We start from the raw sequence: 24,173 nt of genomic DNA, 5'->3' as shown, positions 1-24,173 counted from the left end.
TTGTCACCACCTCCTCTGAAGAAGAGGGCACAACCACAGATACCACCAGGAGGGCATCTACCCGTGGCTACGGTGTCGTATCCTATCCCTAAACTGGTGACTTGTTTGATTCTGGAAAACGGCTGGGTGTGCGCTGACATTTGATCACTAATCACCTAATAAACCGCTGCGGTTTTTCTTTAAAAAACAAAGAAAGAAAAAAAAAAAAAAGAAAAAAAAAAAAAACCCAGGAAAAAAAAAACACACAAAAAAAATCCCTCAAGAAAATGTTGAGGAAAAGAACCTGAGGGCTGTGTTACGCTATGAGCTGAGCGGATACAGGGTAAAGATGTATAGGGGTTACTCTTGAGTGCTTTGACTGGTGGGGCAGATATTGTAGGTGAGATTTGGTAGATAGTTCTCTCAGCTTTCATAGTTTTCTTTACATAAATATTAGGTGCACACGCACTGCAAAGGCAAGAAGAGGAGCTTACTCCTTAAACGATGGTGTGATTCACAGCAAGAAAAAAATATATGTGCTGTGTGGCTCTCATCTGTGGACACTTACTAAACATCCTAAATCATCAGTAGTTAATTATTAAAAACTTTTAGTAGTTTTTTACTGAAACTTTCTATTATATAAGCCAGTTCTTCACCCAATGCAGGCCAACTAGTTTGATCTTCATCCTTCAGTGGTGACAGGGTTGTTTTGTGCAAGCAGAATACAACCTCAGCTAGAAATATGCTTGTTTCTGACTTCAAAAAGGGCAGGTTTTCTAAAATTTTAAGTGTTGGTACAGTTGCCCTGAAACATTTAAATGGAAAAATGATAGCAAAATCTGGGGGCGGGCAACCTGTAGAATGTGCTTAGGCAAAAGAATTGTGATTTCACAAGTGTGAAAGTAATGTTTTCTTCATGGGAAGGAATCCTAGTTAAAGGAAATTAAAGCAGCAATTAAAACAAATATTAAGGATAGGTAAAAGGGCAACAAAATGTACATTAACAAAAGTAAATGTTAATGGATAAGGGACTAAAAAGTTAATTCTAGTGTGGTTAGAGATAAAGGGCTTAGGAAGGAGTAGCAGTAGTTATTTCTGTTGCAGTTTTCAAATAAAGTAGGGGGATATGTCTACCTCGTAATCTTACAGATGAAATAAAGATGTCTGTTGTCTGTAAAATAAAAGGATATGAGGTGGCATCTGCTAAAATAAACATTCTCAGGCCAACAGGTCATTTGACTGTGAATTAGATAGACTAGACTTGGATTTTTTTGGACTGCTGAAGTTAGTAAGACTTCTGGAGTTACTTGTTGTCCTGCTAGTGCAGTTCCAGGGGAAGCTCCAGCGTAAAGCGACTTTTTCACCTTCCTGAAGCTTGTGGAGGCTCCATGGGAACCGTCCCTGGCGTACTGCACGCACTGTTGTCGTCTGCACTCGTCTCCCTGGTGGACACTGACACTCTCTTTCTGCATGAAGCTGGTAGTTTCCCAAACTGAAAAAGCACCCTTGGCTCGGGGTCTCGTTTGAACTCGGTGATGAGCTTGCAGTCTCCTTCCTCCCCCCACCGCATTCAGTTCTGGGGACAGCGACTGCTTGGGTGTTTCCTATGTCCTTCCTGTGTTGTCTTAATAGAACCAAGCTATTTTAATCTTTTCTGCATCTTTGTGGCTGACCAAGGTCTGTCCACAGGCCAGCTTATCTTGTCTTAATCTCTAAATACATTTCTATTTGTGATCAGCATTTGTGTGTTGTTTTGTTTTGGTTTTTTTTTTTGTTTGGTTTTTTTTTTTTAATCTATGTTGAGCATTGGGTAATCAATAGCTTGCTGTGGCTGCTGGAGCATCCTCACACAGCTGGTGTTCCTTACTTTTGCTATTCAGGTTACCAGCAGCCACTTCCCACGGATGGATCCCCCCCAGGGATCCATGCTGACAGGTTTTCTTGGTGGTAACTATCACAGGTGGAGGTGGCAAGTCTGAAGAGTTGCCCTCCATCCCTGCTTTCTTGTGGTTCAAAGTTAGGAAAAGAAAACATCAGTCCCTTGCGGAGGGAGGCAGAGGGCAGCTCTGTGGAGAAATGTGTAGCCTGGACGTATGTTGCCTGCACAAAATTAGGTGTTGATCAGCACATTGAGGTCTCTGCTGGTTGCAGCAGCTTGGGGACAAGGGTTTCTGGATTTGCTTTTTGTTTTGTAGGGTAACTAATCACTTTTGACTTATATAATAATAAGCCTGTGGCATTCCAGCATCTTTTTGCAGGCCTTGAACACCGATTATGCGAATTTAGACGCAGCTTTAGCATAATTGGCAACTATCCGATATTTTTAAGGATTAAAAGTAGGAGCCCAGCAATTTGCTGTGTTTCTGTGTAACTTCACCAAACCTTCAGGGTCTGTTTCCTCTAGTCTCTATTTCCTTCTTTATCTTTCCCTACCTGCTTTTTAATTTTCTTCTAGAATTGCATTTCTTAAATCTCTACTGAAGTTGTCAAGGCTAGTTGGATGAAGAAGGTTGTGTGCCTGTCTCCTGCAATTTCTGTATTGCAAATACGGCTGAAGCTAATGAAGAGAGACCTGTATAATCATTGTACAGCAGCAGAACAAGGTTATATTTTATCGCTTTGACAGCTACCTGGAAAGTGTCTGTCTCTGGGGAATGGGAGTTTTTAATCACAAAAGATTCTGCTTGCTTGTTTTTTAAGAAGCATTATCAGACAGAATGGTTATAATACTGCCATCCCTGATGCAGCCGTTCAGCATATGCATTGAGAAACAACCTTGTGTGTGTGTGTGTATATATATATATGCGCATCTAAAATTTCAGAGCGAAAACTCTAGTCTGAGTACCATATCTGGAACAAGTCCTGATGCTGTGAGATAGAGGAATCAAAATGGCTATGATCTTTCTTCTGGCACATAGTACAAATGTTGCACTATACATGCACATAGCAGTAAGGGCCTAGATTATGTCAAACTTTGCTGTCAGGCAAACTCTGATGGATGAGAATAACATAAATTCTCCAAAGGTACTGTGTTGTCAACGCTGTCAGTGAGCATTGTATCAATACCAGTATAGATAAAACATTGCAGAGTTATGAGTCTACTGTGGAAAAGCCTACCGCTGTTGTTGTCCTCTTCAGACTACCCACTACTGTTTTCAATGTTTCTGATGTCAAGTAGACCAGAAAGCTCTTTACATATTAAAAAAAAAAGTCTGGTGTGTTTATCGACTACACATGTTTTAATTTTAGGTCCTTAGAAGAACACCATAATCATACTAACGTGGTAATGGGAGATCTTCAGTCAGACGAAGAAGATATTATGAACAGCTCTGATGAAGATGATGACACAAATTCTGATTCCAGCAAAGGGGAGCCTGATCCTCAAGAAGATAAACAGGTATCTTTTTATCTTCCAAAGCTATTCCTCGCTCTTGCACTATTTTGTAAGTTGTACTCTGATGGGATATTTTCAAACAAAAGGCATTGGGTCAACGTAACTTCATATATTTCTTTTTGTCATTCTTACTGGTTAGTGGTGGTGGGGTTTTCTTCTAAAATTTTAATTTAATATGTGTACGTTAGCCTGATAATTAAGAGGTCAAGTTTAGAAATATCCCACTAGAAAGTGTGTGTTGCCTGGCATATTTGTTCTTAATCTTTCACTGAGTTGTGGAGATGTAGACCTGCCTACCATGTCCCTCTAACAGAGCTACATGCACAGATATGTGTTTAGAGATCTTCAGTTTTGAGACTTGTAAATACATTTTAATGAGGCTGTCTACGCCTCACAGGTCCTAGAGTGCAGTGTCTCTTGTGCACTGAACATTTAAAATCAACCTTTGATTTGTCAGCCTTGGTGAAGCCCAAGGAAAGGGGCCAGGTGAAGGTTGCAAGGTCTGAGAAGGTCCTTCTGAAAAATCTCTCAGGAGTGGTAGTTTTGCCTGGATGGTCCTATTTTGGGGGTCTTGGCCATGCAGCAAAGGCTGTGTCCCAGTAACCATAACCATGCAGACAGCTTTCCTGCATTTGCAGATTCTGCATGGTAACGGGTGAAATCACTGCTTGGCGCCCAGGGGACAGATGACTGAATCAGTTGTTAATTCTTCCTTTTCAATGGTGTGAAACACCAAAGGCTCAACCTGCCTTTCAGCATTGAAGTTCCTTGATTTACTCCTTTGGTGCTGCGGAAAGACTATTGGTGTGTGCGCGTGAGACCTGTCCTCGTAGGGTTGCAGAGCCACCTCTGTGGCCCTCAGAGGAGAGTAAGCCACACTTGACTGTTGGGGTTGAGGTCTGGCCTGCTAGCTTCTGCGAGTGCCAGCTTGGAATGATCTCCCCTATTTTAATCTTATTTCTTCTTCAAATGAAGAGCAGTAAGACAATGCTAACTACTTAGAATGAAATGAAGTTCTGCGGGTCCTTTCTCTCTCCTTGGGCATACCCGCTTTCGTACTTCTCAGTCGTAGACGCCCTGACACCAGCTCTTGGGCCTGGGGTATCTTTGGCTGAACAAATGCAAAGTGGCCTTTTCAGTGCCGACTGGTATGTGAAGTGTCTTTCAAATGGGGTTGAAGACAGACCGTGATATTTTGTTTTGTGATTGTTCGGCGGTAGCATCTTGTTCTCAAAATACTAATTTTCATCTCATTTGCAACTCTCACATCTGCAGCGATGGCAGATACCTTGCTCTGCATAACTGGGGTACTTGTGAATTCAGTCTTGTCGGGAGCCTGTCAGCTGTGCTTTCTAAAGAGGCGCTGAGGCCTGGGGATGGCTGTTACAGTCTTGCCTGAATCTGATCGACCCTCACTGGATAGATCTAAGTGGCTTTTTTAAAAATAAGTTTAATTTTAGAAGTAAAATCCCAGCTCTGTGTGAAGAAGCCTATGTAGTATGTAAAATAAATAATGTATATGTGATGCAATACCACATTATTAAATTTAGAAACTAATTTTAATTTATTAATGTAGCCCTGTGTCAAATCTATTCAAATGAAAAATTAATTTGGATTTATTTTTTATTTTGAATATAATGATATTATGAAAACCAACCTAGGAGTATCATCGGTTCCATGGTTTGATTTCCAGTGCTTGAGACTTGTTTATAGGTTTGGAGAAGGACTTGAATTCCAGACAAATCTCACAGCATTAGTGCTTATGAACCCAAGGTTCATATATGCAATGCCACTGATATCTGCTTTTCTAGATAAATTGTTGAATGCCTGTATTACGCTACCATCCTCAGTGCAGTCTCCCCAGGACTTCCATCGCACTTGCGTCGTATATCCTGTGATGTCTCAGCACTCCTCGTCCACGCTCGCTCTTTGCAGCCCATTGAAACAAAAGCCTGAATATCTAATAGATGTGGTGACAGCTGGCAGCAGAGAAGCATATGGCAAACCATGAGAGCTGTTGCGGAGAAAGATGTTTTATCTGAGGGAAATTATACACGGGAGTTACACTGCGTAGAAAACACATCTGCATCGTGACACCTACCCCCCTTTTGCTTTGTTACACCTCTTCCTTCTGTTAGATGTTGAACAGTGGCATTGTTTTTTTTGGAAATCAAACGTGTACACATAAAAACCAACATCATCTCCACAGTGTCTCAGGTAGATGATGAGGCTCACTCTTCTACAGCTTTGCAGTGCGGTTGCTACGTATTCCAGCAGCTCCTTTAGTAGATTGTCAGAACCTGACGTTTCTCTTCAGTGTGATTTCCCCACCCCCCCTTCATCATCTTTTTCAATAAAGAAAACGTGCATTTCTTTTGAGATATTCCTGAAACCCATTTGAGTTTACTGCCAATATTACCGTTGCTGTATTAATCGGAAAAAAATCAAATAATATACAAATATTATCCATACTTTACTACTTTTGCTAACCAGTACTTGTCACTTGGTAGGGCTTCATTCATTATGGGCTTCAGTGCTTCCTGTAATAATTAAAGAGAAAGGCTGATAGTGTTATAAAAACTACTCCTAGCGAACATTGTCATTTCCAGCTACAAGCTAAATTGATTTTCTTAGAGATCCTGAAAAACCAGAAGATTTCAAAGCCAGGATTACAAAGCACTATAAAACATTTTTATTAGAAATAACCATAGAGTAACCTCATTGGATTTAAGGAACTACTAGCCTGAAATGATCGTTACAACAATTTTAGTAGGTGCACAGTATAACATATAATTTCATTTGCAGAGTAAGGCAGCTGGAAAGAAAACAAAGGTTTACCATATTGCCAAGGAGATCATGAGCTCAGAGAAAGTGTAAGTGTCAATGTTAAACTTAACAGCTACTCAGTTTCTTTTAATTGGGCAATTAAAATGTAACTGTTTGCTTTTTCTTGCTTTCCTAATAGGTTTGTGGATGTGTTAAAGCTCTTACACATTGTAAGTACCAAAAAAAAAAAGTTTGCTCTTCTGTTTGTTTCATCTGTTAATGTTCTATGTTTAGGCTTTATTATAGTGAATGTGGCTTTTCTGCTGTGTCTATATATTCAAAATACAAAAATTAATCTAATTAAGCAGAAGTTTAAAGTTTCATATTTTATACAATGGATGAATATTTTGGTGGCTCCTTCTGCATCTTCTTGATTACTGTATGCAGCCTTCCAGCTGAGTGGGCGTATTGCTTGAATATTGAAAATGGAATATATGTCCATTTATGTTAATTAGCATCATATTTATAAGCCAGCTTGTACCATAGCAACAAAAATAGAATCATTGGTTAGAATAACTTTTAAAGTTGCGGGGGTAGGCAGGAACAAGCTACCTTTAGGAATGGTGCACAAAAATTCACATTCTTTAAGTAATCTAACTAATTAGCTCTAATGATGCATCCATCACCATGGCAGCACATTTTTGGGGGCTGCAGTTCTTTGACAGATGCTTGCTTTCTGATAACAGCTGTGATTGTAGTACGTGCAATGTGTTGTCCACAGCAAGGGTTAAGTATTTAATCCATGCTTATGCAGACCAGTTACCTGTTAAACATGCTGTGTAGAAGGCAATAATAGCAAATTAATGAAGAATTTATCTTTCTCTAGCTCCGTTCTATGTGTTTTCTGTCAACTTTTAAGTGATATGTGTTTGTACCATTTTGTCACTCTATTAAGTGCAAGCATAGTGATTTTTTTTTTCCTTGGGCGATAGAAGTGGCTATATTGCAAACAGATGCGTTGGTCTATTCTCGGTCTCTTGAGAAGTGTGTTCTGTGAAACCGGGAACAAAGGCTCTTAGAGACGTATGTATATAGTCCTGTAATACAGAGATCTTTCCGGAAACAAAAAACCTGACCACACCACTTGCTGATTCCTCTCGTCTTGCATTTTAGTAATTGATTTTCTTATTCTGCACAAACTTGGTTTTTAAAAGCTGGGTTGGGCAGTTGTGGCCAATATATAATTTATATTCAAAGTGGTTTTTAGTACAGAACTCAAGCTTAAATATCCGTTAAAGGAATAGAGTTGTCGTAATGTGTATAGACAAGTTTTAAGCTATATTATTTTTAATTATCATATTTTTCAGGCATAGAACTTACATTTTAAAGGCGTGTCTGCTTTTCAGTGTACCAGTTCTCCAGGTAACATGCACAGTACTGGAGGAAAAGGCTGGTGGTGAGGAGAATGCAGGCAAGTGGAGGAAGAATGTGGGAGAGGGAAAATAGTAGGGAGTTTAGGAAGCTTCTGGGATAGTTTTCTGCACAGTGTAAATGCGCAATGCTGTAGGATGTGTTTTGCTTTGTTGCTGGATAACTTACAACTCTATTCATGACAGAATGCTAGTTTCTAGTTGCCAAATAAAAACCATTAGAAATGTTTTTCTTGGCTAGCAATAACAATCGACATGTATTCAGCCTGGTCTAACAGAGAGGATGCTAGGCTGGAGGTCAAGGAAATACTTTGTCCTCAACTTGTCCATTGGCCTGCAGCGGGAACCTTGGTGAGTGTCCTTGTCAGAGTGGGCACCAGTTTTCAGACTGTCTGTGTGTGCATTCTTCATTAAATAAAAATTGCCATATCTGATAAAGGTTGCAGAAACACATTTTTTTACTTCCACAGAGTGGTATGCCTGAGGATTTGCGTATGTTCATCACAGACGTTACTAAATCTGTTTGTTTAATCATATATTTCTTAGGGATAGTATTTAAATGTTGATAAAACCATCCTTTTTGATTTCACGTGCACTGAACCACTTTGGCTTACTAGCTTCAGAGTCAAGGTTACTAACTGCCAGTGAAGCAACCTCTGACAGATTTCTGGAATTAAAACATAGGTTGTCTCCAGGCTGGACTGTTTTACCCATAGGAAAGATTTGACTGGTCAGGTGAGGCTCCATTACACCTTCTGAGCCCTTTATCAGTAGTTTTCCAAAGAGTAAATACTTGAAATTTAGTGACTAATTCCCTTAGTGGTGATCTGAAATTAATGCTATTCTCCTCAGTCTGTCTTACCAATGCCAGTTAATGTAGCTCGCGGCTCTTTAGTACAGCCGGAGAACGGGGCGGTTGATGTAAGAAAAAGGTTTTCAAGTTGCTGCTGCTTAGAACATTTGAAATGGTCACTAACGCAGTTGAGAAGGTGGGAATGTGGCTGCAAACTGGTTACAAATAGCACTGAATTTTTTTTTTTTTAGCATTTTTTTCTTTTATCTTGACAAAGTCAAGATAGGTGGAGCAACTCTTCCAAGGTATCAGGGTGCCTGCCTATTTAGACACTGTCGCACTTTGTAAGTATACCTGGCTGCTTCTGTTGAAGACAGACTACAAAAGTTCTCTAGAAAATGATAAACACTTGGAGGACACTTTTATAATATGAAATAAGCTGGTCCTAACAGAGAAAAAGGACTTAACTGGCTCTGCACACTGGCGCTCTCGCAAACATACTGGGTGAATAGGGTTGCTTGATGGAGGAATCAGATGTTAGATGTAATCTTGAATTCACTGTATTTCTCTTAACTGTTGTAGTGCTTTTTTAGACTACAAGATTCCAGTAAAATGCTGTTAGAAACTCCTGAAAACAAAGAGACTTAATTCAAACCAGCTCATCTGTATGCATCTTCGTGAGATGGTTCATGCATGGCTTCCAGAGGGTAAAGGAGAGTTGAAAAGATGTTAAGTGCTACTTCTTCCCTAAGGGCACATGCAGGGGAAAAAGGAACCATGAACTGGATATAAAACATAAGTGAAGAGAAAACAAGTAAGCTTGTCATCCCTGTCTGAGATGCTCTGTGCCCAAAAAACACCTGGTGTTCCTGGAAAAGGAGTAAGGCAGGATCGTGCCATTTGTACTTATTTGTTGTGGGATTATTTGGAAATGGTTTGCTTTGCACAGGTGAGAGGACCTCCTCAGCAGCACCCCGTGGCTATAAGGGCAAGCTGCCTGGCTTATTTCCTGTCATCTTTCGTGTCCTTTTTTTGTTCCTAATTTTGTTCTTCTGCCAAAATCCACCACTCTTTTTCTTCTGCCATCCTTTTTGATTTCGTTTTCCTGCTCCTGATAGAGTATGGGCAATGAGGCTTCTGGTCCAGCAGAGGAACATGCTTTTTGGGATGGCTCCTTCCACTGCAGGGCTTAGTGTGTGACCCTGTGCTGTGTAAGTAAAGAAAACCTTAGGTCTGCAGGCTTTTGCCTGAGCCTTTAGATCTATGCTTCAGACTTACACCCCAGTTCTGTCCTTATTAGGACTCTGAGAGCAAGTAGGAGGTTGTCAGGATGCACCTGTAACTTTTCTGCAGGCACGAGATCAGCCTCTTATTGGTGAAGGCAGATAAGAAGGCAAACTTTTTTTTTCCCTATTGTGTGTCCTTCCAGAGGCCCTTACAAGAGTGGGGAATTCTGTTTTAATGTTTCAATTTTCAGAAGACATTTGCAAAATTATGTATATATTAAAAATATATATACAGTAAACTCAGATTTTTTTTGTACATTGTAGCCAAATGTTATGAAAAATAATTTATACTAGATTTGGAAAAATAATGTAGTGGGCATATTGAGAGATAAAATAGTTCGGAGCAAAGGAAGTCCTGCGCTCCAGTCCTGGCTTTCAACTGACCTACTGTTTGGCTGTGAAAAATTCTCTCAACCTCCAACTCCTTTTTCTCCAACTGTAAAACTTTAATATTTGACCAGTCTGTGGTGAATATGTTGATAAATTTTTAGTCTATGAAGTGCTTTAAAATTGCTGATTGAAGCATTAGATAATGAATTGCAGCTGCAGTCACCTTATTAAAAAGGCTAATGAAATAGTTTTGGTTTGGAAGAAAACATTGGTCTGCTACCCAGGCTGTTCCTTGAAATAACATTCTGGGGATATGCCACAGTCAAATCATTTATTATTTTTAAAAATTAACTATATTTTATTGTTAAAGCCTTATAAATGATTTTACTACCTGAGAAAAAAGAGTGGAACTACTTGGCAGCTTTCCAGAAGCAATCTTGTATGTTTGAAAATGTCGCGATCCACATTTACTCATGGTCTTCATTAACTGTCGTTACTGTAGTTTAACTTAACAGTCTATGGCTAATAGTCTAATTAAAATTAAGACTGCCTATTTATATTTTAAATGATGTATTTGTGAAGTCTTCTGTAGCTGTATTCCTAGCAGTCGTGTTTACAGCTTGTCACATATAGCAGCCTGGCTGTTCCCCAGAGCATGAAACTTCCTCCCCTTTCCCTCCTCCCCTCTGTAGGATGTGTGTGTGTTCCTTGAAAAGCGTCCAAGCACAAACATATTTTTTTCCCTTAAATTAAACTGATATTTGAGCTATCTGCAGGTGTATTTAGCTGGAAGTTGTACCTCAGCGGAAGGGATTATGGCTTATTTTTGCTTTGCTGACGGTATGTTCTTGGAAAAGAGATCCAAGATGAATATTGTTTGAAGCCTTTGGAGTAAAACGCGTGCCTGTGTTTAGATCGTGTAGTTCTTTCTCTTGCAATTAAATTTGCAACAAGTTTTGATTTCACCCATTTGAAATTATCTTCATTCAGCTATTAGATACATGAAGGTGCGCTTAACCCAGTCAGCAGCTGAGCAAGGGTTTGGTCTGGTCAGTACCTATTTTGGTTTACAACTGAACCTGTTCTGTTGCTCCTTAGACTGACGCGGGCAGGTCACTTCGTGGGGCGTTGGGAATCCTCCGGTGGAAAGAACTGAGAGGGGTTGTGAGTCAGGGCCATTGCAGAGGGGAAGCGCGTGGGCTGATCGCAGGTGATTCACAACAAGGTCAGAATTATTTTGGATATCACGGCCCTTTGCTTATTTAAGGAAGCTGCATTGAAGGAGGAGTGGGAGGAAAAAAACAGCGATGGTGATATCCTCCTCAAATATCGCTTAAAAATTGCACAGCTCTAGGGGGAGTGTATACTAGTAGAATAAATAAAATTCCCTAAACATTTTCAAGTTGGGCATGTTTTATCAGGCAGTAATTCAGCCACAGTATGTACTCAGAAGCCTTTAAAACTGCCTAAACTAGATTTTCATATGGACAAGTACCCAGTGGGATGCTGTCTTAGTCTAGAATAAACTAAGACTGTTTCTGGCTTGGAAAGAATGTGCTTTCCAGGGACGCTGATGAGTGCTGTCCTCTCGAAGTAGCTGTGTGAAGACAACTGCCTTTGCCTAAGCAGTAAAAAGAAGTATCAGAAGATTATTATTGGACCAGAATATAATGTAGAATTACAAACTGTAGACCAGCAACTTCAGAAGGTGTGCAATGGGCCCCGCCTTCTGAAAGGAAAAATTATCCCGGTAAGAAGCTGGGATGATTCGGTGTAACTAGCATAATCTTTCGTTTTCTGCTGTGCAGCATGAGGAACTTTTGTCTAGAGCTGCAAATGGTGTTTTCCAGTGAAATAAGCACGTTCATTCCAATACAGGGCAAGTTGTTGTTTATTTTTTTAATGAGGAAGATTGTAATATTTGAAAGGCTTATTTTAAATTATAAATCTCTGTCTTTAAAACTTACTGTAATGGATTGCTACATTGCTTCAAACAGAATAATTTCTAGGACAATTCAGGGGACTGTCTTTGAACAGACTGATGAAAGCAGTGTTTTTCAGCAGTGTTACATAGTACTATATGCTAAATATGTTTGTAATATGAGTCACTTCTTGCAGGTATATATAGATATCAGAGCAACGTGTATGGTATTTGCAACAGCAGTTCTGTTTTTATTTAGCAGTGAACTGATTTAGTTTTAGAAGGAATTAGGTTCTGGTGCATTTAATTACTATTACTGCAATTTCTAATATCTAAGTCGTTCACCTACTTGTGTATAAAAAATTGCCCTTGTTTGAATACCTTCTCCCCTTTGGAGTGAAATATCAGGGTTTACTTTTTAAGTGAATGTATTTTAACTTAATTAAAAGTTGGTAATTAAAACATGCCTATTCCATGTTTTGTCCTTTTGGATAAGAAATTACTTTCTCAGCAGGCCGGTACCTTCAAGTGCAAACACTGTTCACTCTAATCCTGTTACATTTGTTTGACTTTTCCTACCCCCCCCTCGTCAGGCATGTGCTCTCTGCCCTCAACTCTTAAGTTTATCTCAAGATGAACTTGGCATGACAGTTACTTCACACCCACTGCCAGGTTAAAAATAAAACTTAATATGATTATAGTGACAAAGGCATTGTACTGCTTCTGTAGTGAAGACTTGATAATTCAAAAAAAAAAAAAGAAAAAAGTGGTGAAGTTTAGCCCTTTTGTTGTTTAGCAGGCTGGTTTGCATCATTTGAAAGCTTCATGTTATCTTTCTTCCATGCGTTTCCTCTCTGCAGGGCTTCCTCCGTTGACTCAGTTGTGGAGGGGGTGATGAAACAAAGTTTTGGTTGGCTGTTTTAATGATAGAGTGTTTCATGGTGCGATCCAAAGCCTGATGAGGCTGATGGACTTTGGATCAAGCCAGCTGAAAAACCAAAACCAAATCTTCTGTATTTGGAAAACATCCTGCAGACTCTTTGAATGCTGTATCTAGAAGTTAAATAAATGCTCTTAACTACAAATGACATTCCTGTCTTATCTAGTGGTGCTTAAACCTGGCTCCCTGCTCTCCTTTCATTGTTTGGTCAGGGAAAAGCCTGGGTTGTTGATTATGCTACAGACAAAATGGCTTTTCTTTTCATCGTGCAAGCAGCCTTATAACATTCAGATAAAATTCTTGTTTCATCTCATGGCAAAGTACATACAGTATATTGTGTGTGCATGTGACTGGGGGGAGGAGAATATTATCACAATATGATGATGCATTTTGCATGAAGCTCTCCAGAATGCCTCATTTGAGCTTTTGCCATTGTAATTCCATGTATCATTTCAGTGTTAAGCAGTGCCCTAGGGTCAGGAAAACCCATAAGATGCAGCTGGTAGTTAACCTATGTGTCACTAGTCTGCACAGAGGATGTAAAACAGAGCATTTCCATATGAATAACGCCATCTGTTTTTTAACTCCCTTGCATTTAGTTCTCAGCCTTCCCTCATCACAGCCATCGCCCTGTATCTCCTTTCAGTTTCGTGTCATAACTCTGCCCAGTCACAGCCTTGGTGACCCAGAGGGTCACAAAGCAAGAAAGTGTGTCTGGAGCTCACGCTGCCCAGAGCTGATGTAATGAGGAGAGAGGGCAGGGGAAAGTTGAGACTTACGTTTGAGACACCCTAAATAGTGCCAGATGCTGGACTGATGAGATAGCTAGTATGACCTGTAGTAGTAGACCTGGGGAGGTGGAAAGAAGAGGCTTAAGGTTTGTTTGGTTGGGTTCCCCCCCGCAACCCGAGTACCCTTCAAATTTTCAAAGACAGATATGGACCCTATGCACATTTGAAATAAAACTCATTGTTTTACTTAGGAACGTGTAGTTCGGTCACCTTTTTCAGGACGCCTATAGATTGTGCATACGTTACCAGCTGTCAGCAGACCACAAACTCTAAAAGAGCCATTATGGATTGTCATTTTTCCACTGTTGCCCAAATTCAAGTGAGACATGGTAATACCGCATACCACCTAATTTAGATTTTCTTTTTTGTCAGTTTAGACAGTGTTATTTTTCAAGTGAAATGCTAAATTGCTAACATTTTTTGAAAATGTTGTTTGCATGTGCTTAGGGAAAATACCTCACCTAATGGATACTGAACTTCTCTATAGCTACAATCCTGGCCATACTGACTTCTGTGGGGCCAAGATTTTAATTCTGAATAGTTTAATGAGGACCAATAAGCCTCAGCTCTGTCCTGTTGGGAGCTGATTATAGCATAAAAATGCTATAAGAAGATCCTTCAAGTGTAAACAGGGTTTTCCTCCTCCCTGTAAATGTTTTGAAGGTACCAGTGTTCTTTTTGGTCATCAGCAACATTTGAAATCTCATGATTCCCATATGTTGTTACAATATATTTTTGTTAGAGGTTTATTTTCCTGTATATAGAAGAGCTACTGTTTTGCTATCACAAAAAATAGTTTTTTGCGACCTTGTGTTTTTGTCCAAGAGGCACATCTCCCAAAAGTGCATTTGTAGATCACTTATGAAAACTAGTATGATTTTAAAATAAGATATTATGATTTTATTAGCTGATATAATATTTTTGATTTTTGACCCAAATATTAGCAAGAAGATAATCAAGGCTGCCAATAATTTCGCAGATGCAAATTTTTTTCCCCTGTGTTTCCTCATATGTAGTACCAGCACATGTCTTAAGGGCATGTTAAAAAAAAATGAACAACTTCCATAGTGGGTATACAGCAGCAAGAAAGTAAAGCTCCAGCATCAAACCAAAGGGATTAAGGCAGTCCCAGGGGAGTAAGTCAAAGCTTCAGAGAAACATAACCCAGATGGTACCCGCCTTGCCTTCGGTAATAGGGAGCAGCGCCTGGAATGTCTGCAGAGAGAACGCCGTTGTCTCTGTTGGTGCTTTGAAGGCTCTTCACTCATGGGAAGGGGGGTTTCTGTCCTCTTTGTACTCCGGCAGGATTTCCGGGACGCAGTGGCACATGCCTCTAGGCAGGTTGGAAAGCCAGTGATTGAGGACAGAATCCTGAATCAGATCCTGTACTACCTACCTCAGCTGTACGAACTCAATCGGGACCTCCTGAGGGAACTGGAAGAGCGATTATCTCACTGGTGACTATCAATAAAGGGATACCACTCCTTTGATGTTGTTGAAATTTATCTGTGGGGCTTAACTGACTCTGTATGACCACAGTTCCAGTTCTGTTTGTGTTTCATGTGCCTTTGTAAATGACAGAATTAACTTTGAAGGTACAGGAGATAATTTTCCATTTAGATGCTCTTCTTGGCATTGAGATGCGTACAGAAAGGTCCAGAAGACATGTCAATGCATGTTTTTAGCAACCACACTTTTTTGTTTAAAATTTCATTTTTAATGGAAAGTTCTGATTCCTACATATACATGATAAGTGGACTGATTTCATTAGAGAAAAAGGAGGCTGTTGTGAAGATCGGTTTGCATTTTAAAGGTAGTTGAGATTTGATAACCAGACACAGCGCTGATTGACAGCCACAGTCCCATTGAAGTCCATTCTCAGTTACACTGGTGGGTGGATCTAAGTCAGCTATACAAAGTGTACTGACAAAAAGGCACTGAAATGGGTAAAGACTGTAATCCCATGCTTCCTATTATGGGATGGAGACTGCACGTTGAAGTTCGAAGATATGTCTCCTCAGAAGTCCAGCTTATATTAGGGTGTTCAAATGGTTCAAGACCATTTTAAGCAGACTGTGTATCCAGTGGTTGTGATCTAACACTTAGTGTGCTGAGGTGTGCCTATGTGCCTGGTAAGATTTTTTGGAGTAGCTACTGAAATGGGTGCCCATCTGCTGGACTGTAAGGTTTTTGTTCAAAACATAACACGGCACATCTTACTGTGAAAAAGATCAGTTTTGTTGTAGGGTTAAGATGTACACTCTTTTGAGCTCTTTCTAATTGTTCTATTCTTGTTTCTAGGCTCGAACATCAAAGAATTGCTGATATATTTGTAAAAAAGGGTCCCTACTTAAAGATGTATTCAACGTATATCAAAGAATTTGATAAAAATGTTGCACTGTTAGATGAACAGTGTAAGAAGAATGCAGGTTTTGCTTCAGTAGTCAAAGACTTCGAGGTACTGTATTCTTTTGTAACATATATCCTATTTTGTGGCTTTTCAGCAGTTGTGATTTTCCCTAAGTCTTTAGACACCATCTTCAAATTTGTTTGGTGGTTTTTTTTTCTGCACAGTCTTGGCTTGAGACTTAGTAGCGTGGAAGTGGAAAGAAGTAAATTCAGATTTTGGCTACCACTGTGAGATACAATAAAGGACTTTGATTTTCAGAAAATTCAGCACTTGCTACAAATTATATCAAAGACTTAATAACAAAATCACTAGCTGCTTTTGTTAGTTTCATCTCCTGATCGTACTATGCGCTGATTAACTGTCCTATTTTAACCAGGTTGATTTCTCTAACACATCATAGGGCAATAGCTTACTCATAGGAATGGTGTTTCATTTCAGTTGGAAACATAAAAAAAAGTGAATTTTCTGATCTGCATGTTTCTAGAAGATTCAAACCCAGCACATGCAGCAGCTGATTCATTTCCCCAAGAGCATTGCCAGATTTTTACGCAATACCCTTATATCAGAGAAGAGGTGCAAGCTCCCTAAGCACGTGACCCACACAGACTGTGAATTTGCCTCCTATTACACAGGCTTCCGCTTGGGTAATCCCTGCTCTCTTTGCTTGGAGTTGTTCAAAAGGCTACTTACAGTGGGCAAAGCTTGAGTCAGCAAAGGCAGGAAGAAGATGAGCCCTTTTTAAAGGCTCGGTGATTCTGCACATTATTTTGAGTGCAAACTCAAGCTAATTAACATTTTTGAAGCACGGATCTTTTAATTCTACGTTGTCTTTAGAGGTGTGGGTTAATTAAAACTTCTGCAGTGAGCACTTCTCTGCCTTTCTGCCTAATGGACACTGACAGCGCTTACAAAGGAGCACATTGCCCTTGCCACCGGTGTTTCCTTTATTTCTAGGAAGCTTCACCTCTCATCCTCGTAAGCAAAAGCACCTATTTGGAATCCACAGAGCGTATGAGTGCTTACCAATGTCTTGTGACTCACGATTCATTTTGCATTCAGTCTTCCACCCAGGGAAATACTTGCTCTGTGGTGCAGTGTTTAACACTATGGAGGTCCCACCTTTTAAAGATAAAGCTTATCTGATGTAATCGGTAGTTTGTAGGTATGATTTCTTGTGCTGGAACCCGTGACTACCACAGAATCATTACTTATTTTGGGTGTTTCTTTCAGATGAGCCCCCGCTGTGCTAGTCTGGCCCTCAAGCACTATCTGCTCAAGCCAGTTCAGAGGATTCCTCAATACCGGCTCCTGTTGACAGGTACGGTCAAGCTCTTTTACAGCCTTCAGAAGCCAGTCTTCACATGTCCCAGGAAACTTGTTTTCAGGCAGTTGTATCCATCTGTAAAGTGTGTTTATCTGACTTCAGAGATGTGAAGTTTTTTAAAAACATGGCATGGGCTTAGAGGTTTTCTTTGTTAATACTGATTGCAGTAACATACACAAGCGAGGCGCTAGTATCCCCAACTCTGTCGTGTGCTCTCTGATGGTACTTTCAGCAGTACTTGGAAAACATGAAACGTGTGGTGGGTTTTGTTTGTTTCTGTGGTAATAGAAGCCAGTAATTTCCTTAGAGGGTTGGAATGCCCCTGTTTTGCTTTGGGTTTTATTTTGTTGTTGTTGTTTTGTTTGGTTTTGATTTTGTTTTGTTTTTGTAAAATTGGAGCTAGGAGAAGGAAGTGAAAGATGTCCACGCAACTGTGAACTTCTGCAAGTAGCTTCTCCATTTCTCCCCCACCCAGGTGTTTTGTCTATAAAATCCATTCTCTTTTAAAGGCAAAACACATGTTTTTAGGGTACTTTACCAGTAAGACTTGTTACAGTGGCATTGTAGGCTGAAGAGCTGGTTTGGGACTAGGAAATCTGGGCTCTATACCCTGCTCTGGTACTGGTATGGTTGGGTGACCTTGAGCACATCATCTGCATGATGCAGTGCTTTCTTTTCTGTAAAAGGAGGGCAGTGATAGCGGCCTCGTTTTGTGGAGTATTTTGAGATGTGTTTGTTGTAAGAGGGGCATGGCTCCTGTAAGGATTTGGAAATACTTAAGGCATTGTTTTTTAAAGCCATTGCTTCTTGATGAGCAATTTAAAAATAGCCTCTGTTTATGTAGTAACTGCAAAATAAAATGCTCTGTGACCTTTTTTTTTTGGCTCTGTAAGCAGCTCGTTGGCATTTCCCCAGCAAGTAGTTAGGCTAGTGATGCTGTGAGAGATACAGACTGAAGTGTTATACAGCAATTACCAAGTTATTAACGTTGCCTGCTTTCATTTCAATCATCTAATTAAAGTCACAGGTGTTGAAAAAAGAGTGAAAAGCCCTTATTAAATAGACTCCTTTGTAGGGGAAAATCTTAGTGATCCTTAATTGATGAAATCAAACCATAAAACGGCATTTGGGGAGTTGCTTTATTTTAAAAAGATACTGACTTAGGGCATGGTATAGGCTTGTTATACACTCCAAAATCAGTGGAGCTTTGGGTAAGTTCAAAGGTTTTAATTAAAAAGGTTGAACAGAGGATCAGGATGAAATGTCTTTGTCAATATACATAGCAAAGCGAGAGATGTCAGGGGTGAACGGCACTGAAACAAAACTCCAATATTGAAGGGGAATTCCTTGTGACCATTAACTGTCATTGTTAGGACTGTAACAGGCTGGGACAGGCTGTTTTAGACCTGAAAAAGCTCGTTCTGTGGTGATGGGCGTTGCTGTGGATGTCCCCAGTCTGCAGATCTTACTGTGGCTGCCTGGCTTTAAATACACCTGCAAATGCGGATGCTATTGACAAGAATGGGGCTGCAATGTTGGCTGCTGATTTGGAAAAGTAATTTTCTCTTGTTCTGTGGGAACAATAAAAGAGGTCAGACTAAGATTTTGATTATGCTGGCACTGGAGGGGTGTTATTTTGCATCTGTTTCATTTGCAGTCTGTTCCATCTATCATGCATTTCTGTTTTCCTTGAGATTCTTACTCTTCCATAGCTCTGCGGATGGCCCATCTGCTCTGCTACCTTCCAGCAGCTCTGTGCAATATTGAGCAACCTCTGTATAAACTCGTGCTGCAAAACCTTTGGAGGACACGCGAAATATTTGGAACTACTGTTGCAGGGGGTGAGATGCAGCCATGCAGCAGCTGCCCAGGCCAGAAACGGGGGATCTGTGGGCGAGGGAGGAGGGGGCTGCGAGTTGGAGCAGAGGAGCGAAAATAATCCAGGAAACGAAGCTGCTAGACCTGAGTCAGCAGGGATTTCTTCCTATTTAGATGTTCTGTGTCAGTGGGTCAGCTTTGTACTGGTAACCTGCTGCTTACACGGTCACATCACAAGATTGTTGCTGTGCTTTGAAGTGGAGTCGCTTTTCTGCTAACAAAAGCAGGAGCAGGTGGACTTGTAAATCAGCCAAGGAGAGGCGCAGCTCAGCTGCCTTTCTCTTTAATTACACAGCTTCTCCAGTCCAGCAAGTGAGCTTCCACATCTCCATATACCGGCCCTGAGCTCTATACCCGAGCAAATACTAGGTGGGTTTTGGGGGAGGTTAATTAGAGGCCTCTGGGAAGAAGGAGAGGCGACTCTCTCCTCCCGAAAACCTCTGATTTGAGTAGATGACTTGAGACTGTACAGTATGAACAGGCTCTTCGTTGTCATAGGATAAGCCTCTCCCCTCTTTTTCTCAACATAAGGTTTGCAGAGAGAGAGTCTTATATTATCTGTGACTGGGGTATAGTGCGGGGAGGCTGAGGGGGATGAAAAATAAGCCTTTGAGCTCACTGCTCCTTTGCAGGTCAGAAATAGAGTTGTCAGACTGGAGGCCAATTACGTGTTGGGGAACGATTGCTTTGAGTTTAACTTAATTAAATTAGACAACCTGAAACAAAAAGTAGTTAATGAAGCAGAAGAGATTCTTTAGCAGGAAGAAGCCATAGTTGCTGCCCTCCAGCAAGAAGGAAGAGAGAACTGCTGGCTGCTGTCAGGTAGAAGTAGGGCATAAGGAAATTTTTTTCATCACAGAAACAGTACTTCTGTGCTTCTGTGTTGATTTTTGTTGTGTTTTGGGGTATCCAGCAGAGTTATGAATTTTAATTTCTAAGTCTGCCTTTCTGAAGGTATGCTTAAGGTCTAAACAACTAAAGCACATTTCAGAGGGGAAATTTTTTTTGGCAAAGACAGCAGACACCATTCCACCTTAATATTTGACTTAAAATAAATCTGTATTTATTTTATTTAGGAATACTTTTGCTAAATTTTTACTGTTAACGTTATTCATGTCTGTGAAATCCTCTTGTCTGTATAGTTTAAGCCAGTACCTCCAGAAAGTTGTTGCAAGCACAGAATTTCCAGTGTGTATTCACAGAAGAGACTAAAAATACCTGTTCTGATGCTTCTCTGAAGCTGAGTTTTAGCTATGAACTGAGGTCCACTTACCAGACATACATAGAGAGTATTAAGATGAAAATTATGGATTTATCAATTTCAAGATTTTACAGTTGCCAGTTTTGTTGGCTGCTCCAGTCTTCTAATGCAAAAGCTGCCTTCCTTTTTAAATGCAGAATTTTAAATAAATGCAGTTATGTTAAAATCTCTAATTTTCCCTCTTCTATTCACTGATGCTGTGATTTAAATTGCTAGAATATACCCAACCAAAAAATGTTTTTGAGTGATACAAAGTGATGTTGTTTTGAGCAACATGTCATAAAGCTTGAATATATGCCAAGAAACAGTTAGTTCCCATGTTGGGTCTGTGGTTTTAAGTTTCCAGTGCAGTTACTTTGATATCAAATGGGATGTCTCCATGTACTAGGGACAGTTTCTTAGAGTGCCAGCAGTGCATTTGCAGATGAGTAAATTATACCCCCTCATCTCTTGTCCCCAGCCTGTAGAGGCGAGTGTGTGGTTGGCAGCTTTAAGTTGGTATTTCTGTACAAGCTGTAAGGACCTCTTCTTTATACTGGGAAGTTCCCACTGGAGTCCTTTGTGCTGTCCCTGACAAAGATCAAGTTGCAATTGTAAAGCTTTAGCTTGCTTGCTTTATGGTGGGGTCCAAGAGGGCTCTGCCTGGGCAGGATGGCACAGCTCCGACTGGAGAGGCGCCCGTCGGCAGGCAGGGCAGGAGAGGGCAGCTGGTGTCGTATGTGTGACGTAGTTCCTCCAGGTTAAACCAAGTTGAAAACAATGTGGACTCTTCTCAGTTCCTTTCAAAATACCTCCTGTTGATTTATGTCCTCTTAACACCAGCTTCTTACCAGCATAACCCGAGGTGAGGCAAGATGAACTTTTTTTTAATGGAATATGTGTCCACCTAAATATTGCACTGGAATGTCTGGTAGCTACTATAGCACAAGATCTTGAGGGACATGAAGGGTGCAATACTTTTTTCTTTATGGAATGTAGCTGAAGAGGTTTTGGTGCCATGTCCGACTTGTCTTAAAGATCACAGGTTGACCAGTGCCTGATAATGATCAGACAAAACTTCGAGGAGAGCAGAAGGCTGTGGGTGTTCTTGTGGCCCAGCCAGCCAGACCTCCCAGCACTCCCTCCCTGCTTCCCTGCAGGAGACCCCAGCTGGTTCCTCTTCCTTCACCCCAACCTGCTCTTCATGATTCTCTCTTGCATCCTCCCTTAGGTCTTTGCCAAAAAAATAAAATTTCAATGCCAAATATTTTTCTTCCTGTAGTTTTTGTTTTTCTCAAAGCTTTCATTAACTGTGACAAGTTTTCTCACTCCTCATAGCATTTCTGCTGCAGAAACATGTTTCATAATCCCCCCTCCCTTTTTTTTTTTTTTTTTTTTTTGCATAAGGAAAAGATTACAATACATTGAGCAGTCTCTGAGGGGTATGCATGAAGGAAGACATCTTATGGAGGCAGGAACAATTGGCTCCTGATCCTTCTTGAGTAAAAGGATGAATTTGGGTAGGGCAAGCATAAGGGAGTTGAATTATTTCACTCCTACGTGAAACTTGTACAACTGCGAAGCTAAAATTGAATGCTTGCTAGATCACATATGATTAGTTTTCAGTAGATCTGCCAGAATCTTAATGCCTCATTTAAGAGGTAATTATAAATCAGTATTTGTTGATATTATCAATCTAACATGTATATTTCTTCAAAAGTTTCTGATTTGGTTTCTTTCAACTTTAAACAGTTCAAAGCTGTAGCTTGTTAGATTAGATGGTTGACCTTTACTGAAGGTATATATTAATCTTTGACAGGATATTGTACTTTTTGGTGAACTAGACACTCGACCAGGGAATGGAAACTCGAGGGGGATGTTTTCTTGTATAGTCATACATTTGGAGTTAATTTTAGCTAAATAAAACAGATTTTAAAACTATGAAGACTTTAGTGGATTGAGGGTGCCATCTCGTGGTTGAGGAACGAAACTGAATACAAAAAATGCTTATTTGAACATGGAGGGGGTATAATACTTTTATTATTGAAAAATACCAATCATAATGAGATCTTCTGTAATGGACTACTTTTTTTCCCTGGCTCCTATAGACAAATTAGGTGCTCAGACAAATATCTGTAATTTTCAAAAATTTTTGCATCAGCTTAAATGTAAATGATTCCCAAGTATGTACTTACTTTTCACGTGCTTGTTTTGTTCTGGAATAACGTATGCAACATATCATTTGTCTCTGGAGAAGGCCACTGCTTCAACAACCTTCTCTTCCCTGTGCAAGATACCATGATATATTTTCATTACGGAAACGCTAGTTTTCCTTTTGTTATTACTTTGACTGATTTAAAAGATTAAGTAGTAGATCTTTGTGGCATAGATCTTCCTGAAAAGCAGAGTTCAAGGAAAAAGGTGGGTTTTACTACTTTCTTGTGCTGTTTATTTCTTTAACAAAACTATCTCTATATTATTTTTTCTTTATACAGATTATTTAAAGAATCTTTTAGAAGAATCTGCAGACTATAGGGATACTCAAGGTAAATGTCTCTTTAGATTAAAGAAAAAACGACTTATGTACATATGATATTGTTTCTAAATTTTAAATGCATGCAAAATGCTAAGCTCGTAATGGAGATGTTTTCTATTTAGTTCTAAGTTTCTCAGCAGAGATACTGAAAGGTTGCAAATTTGTGTTTCAAAAATGTTTGGAGCGGACAGTGGGATTGGCTCACCCTTGGGTGGAAACCAAGAGATAAGAGAGAAGTTTCCACGGGCAGCTTAAGTGGGTATTTTGGGCACTGCTATTGAGAGTCCTTGCATCTGTAGACTTTTCATGATAGGCAGTCTGGTCTATCAGCTGCTCTTCCTCACCTGTGAGCCCCTCTGGCCTCCTCCACTCTCTTCGTGCCAGGACAAATGTTCATGTGGCAGGAGTGAACAAGATCACGGAGCTGTTCTGGGTTATATTTAATTTGAGGAGTTCTCCAGTTTGACTTGTCACAAGTTGCACAAACACAAGTGACTTACAGAAGTTGCCTGCATGTTGGGGGAAAGGAGATACGAGGAAATGAGATGGAATAGTTGGTGATGGAAGGGGACAGGGCTACATATTTCATGGTAGGTTGGGATTAAGCTGATTTTACTTGAGTGTAGCAGTGCAATGCACATTCAGATTGTTTTCTTCTTCTGTGTGTGTGCCTCAGCAGTACTAAATATGCTCCCAGTCAATGTTTCCATTTCATTTGCAGGAGCCTCTGCCACTTATTTCAGTCTCTTTAGTGACATTTGTTATCTTTAGGAGAGCTGTGCAGATATAGTTGATCTGACTGCAATAAATGAGTGTCTTCAATGCACTGAGCCAAGTTTGCTTTCTTGTAGCTTTGTCTGCTAATACAGTATGTATTATGTAAATATCTTAGGACATTTAGACATATTTGAGTATATTGAAAATATAAGCCAAAAATATTTTAAGTTATGAATCTTTAAGAGATAGAAAAGTTTGTATTGGCATTTCTTATGACTGTGAACAAACTAATGCTTGCACTGCGTGTTAAATAACTGACCACTTGAAAAGTGAGCAACTTGTGTATTTTACTTTGCATTTTCTTTTGATTTCTCCAGCTTCTGTGGTTTTTGTAGTTGTACCTTCCACAGTATTTTTCTCTCCCTTCATACATCAAAG

The 24,173-nt window shown here is 40.0% G+C and overlaps 1 protein-coding gene across 1 annotated transcript in view; it reads left to right on the top strand.

Annotated features, from left to right (window-relative positions):
- LOC104620582 (FYVE, RhoGEF and PH domain-containing protein 6-like) overlaps positions 1-24,173 on the top strand; it is a 48,423-nt gene that overhangs the window by 3,854 nt on the left and 20,396 nt on the right. Inside the window, exons 2-8 of the mRNA XM_010286852.1 lie at positions 3,191-3,376; positions 6,179-6,246; positions 6,339-6,369; positions 14,936-15,087; positions 15,932-16,088; positions 17,271-17,358; positions 22,978-23,028. Coding sequence (XP_010285154.1) covers positions 3,191-3,376; positions 6,179-6,246; positions 6,339-6,369; positions 14,936-15,087; positions 15,932-16,088; positions 17,271-17,358; positions 22,978-23,028 — 733 coding nt within the window. The remainder of the gene's footprint in view (positions 1-3,190; positions 3,377-6,178; positions 6,247-6,338; positions 6,370-14,935; positions 15,088-15,931; positions 16,089-17,270; positions 17,359-22,977; positions 23,029-24,173) is intronic.

The sequence above is a fragment of the Phaethon lepturus genome, unplaced genomic scaffold (genome assembly GCF_000687285.1).
Source record: "Phaethon lepturus isolate BGI_N335 unplaced genomic scaffold, ASM68728v1 scaffold17025, whole genome shotgun sequence".
NCBI lineage: Eukaryota > Metazoa > Chordata > Aves > Phaethontiformes > Phaethontidae > Phaethon > Phaethon lepturus.
Note: the sequence above shows the minus strand (reverse complement) of the source record. Positions and strands in the feature narration are given on the sequence as shown.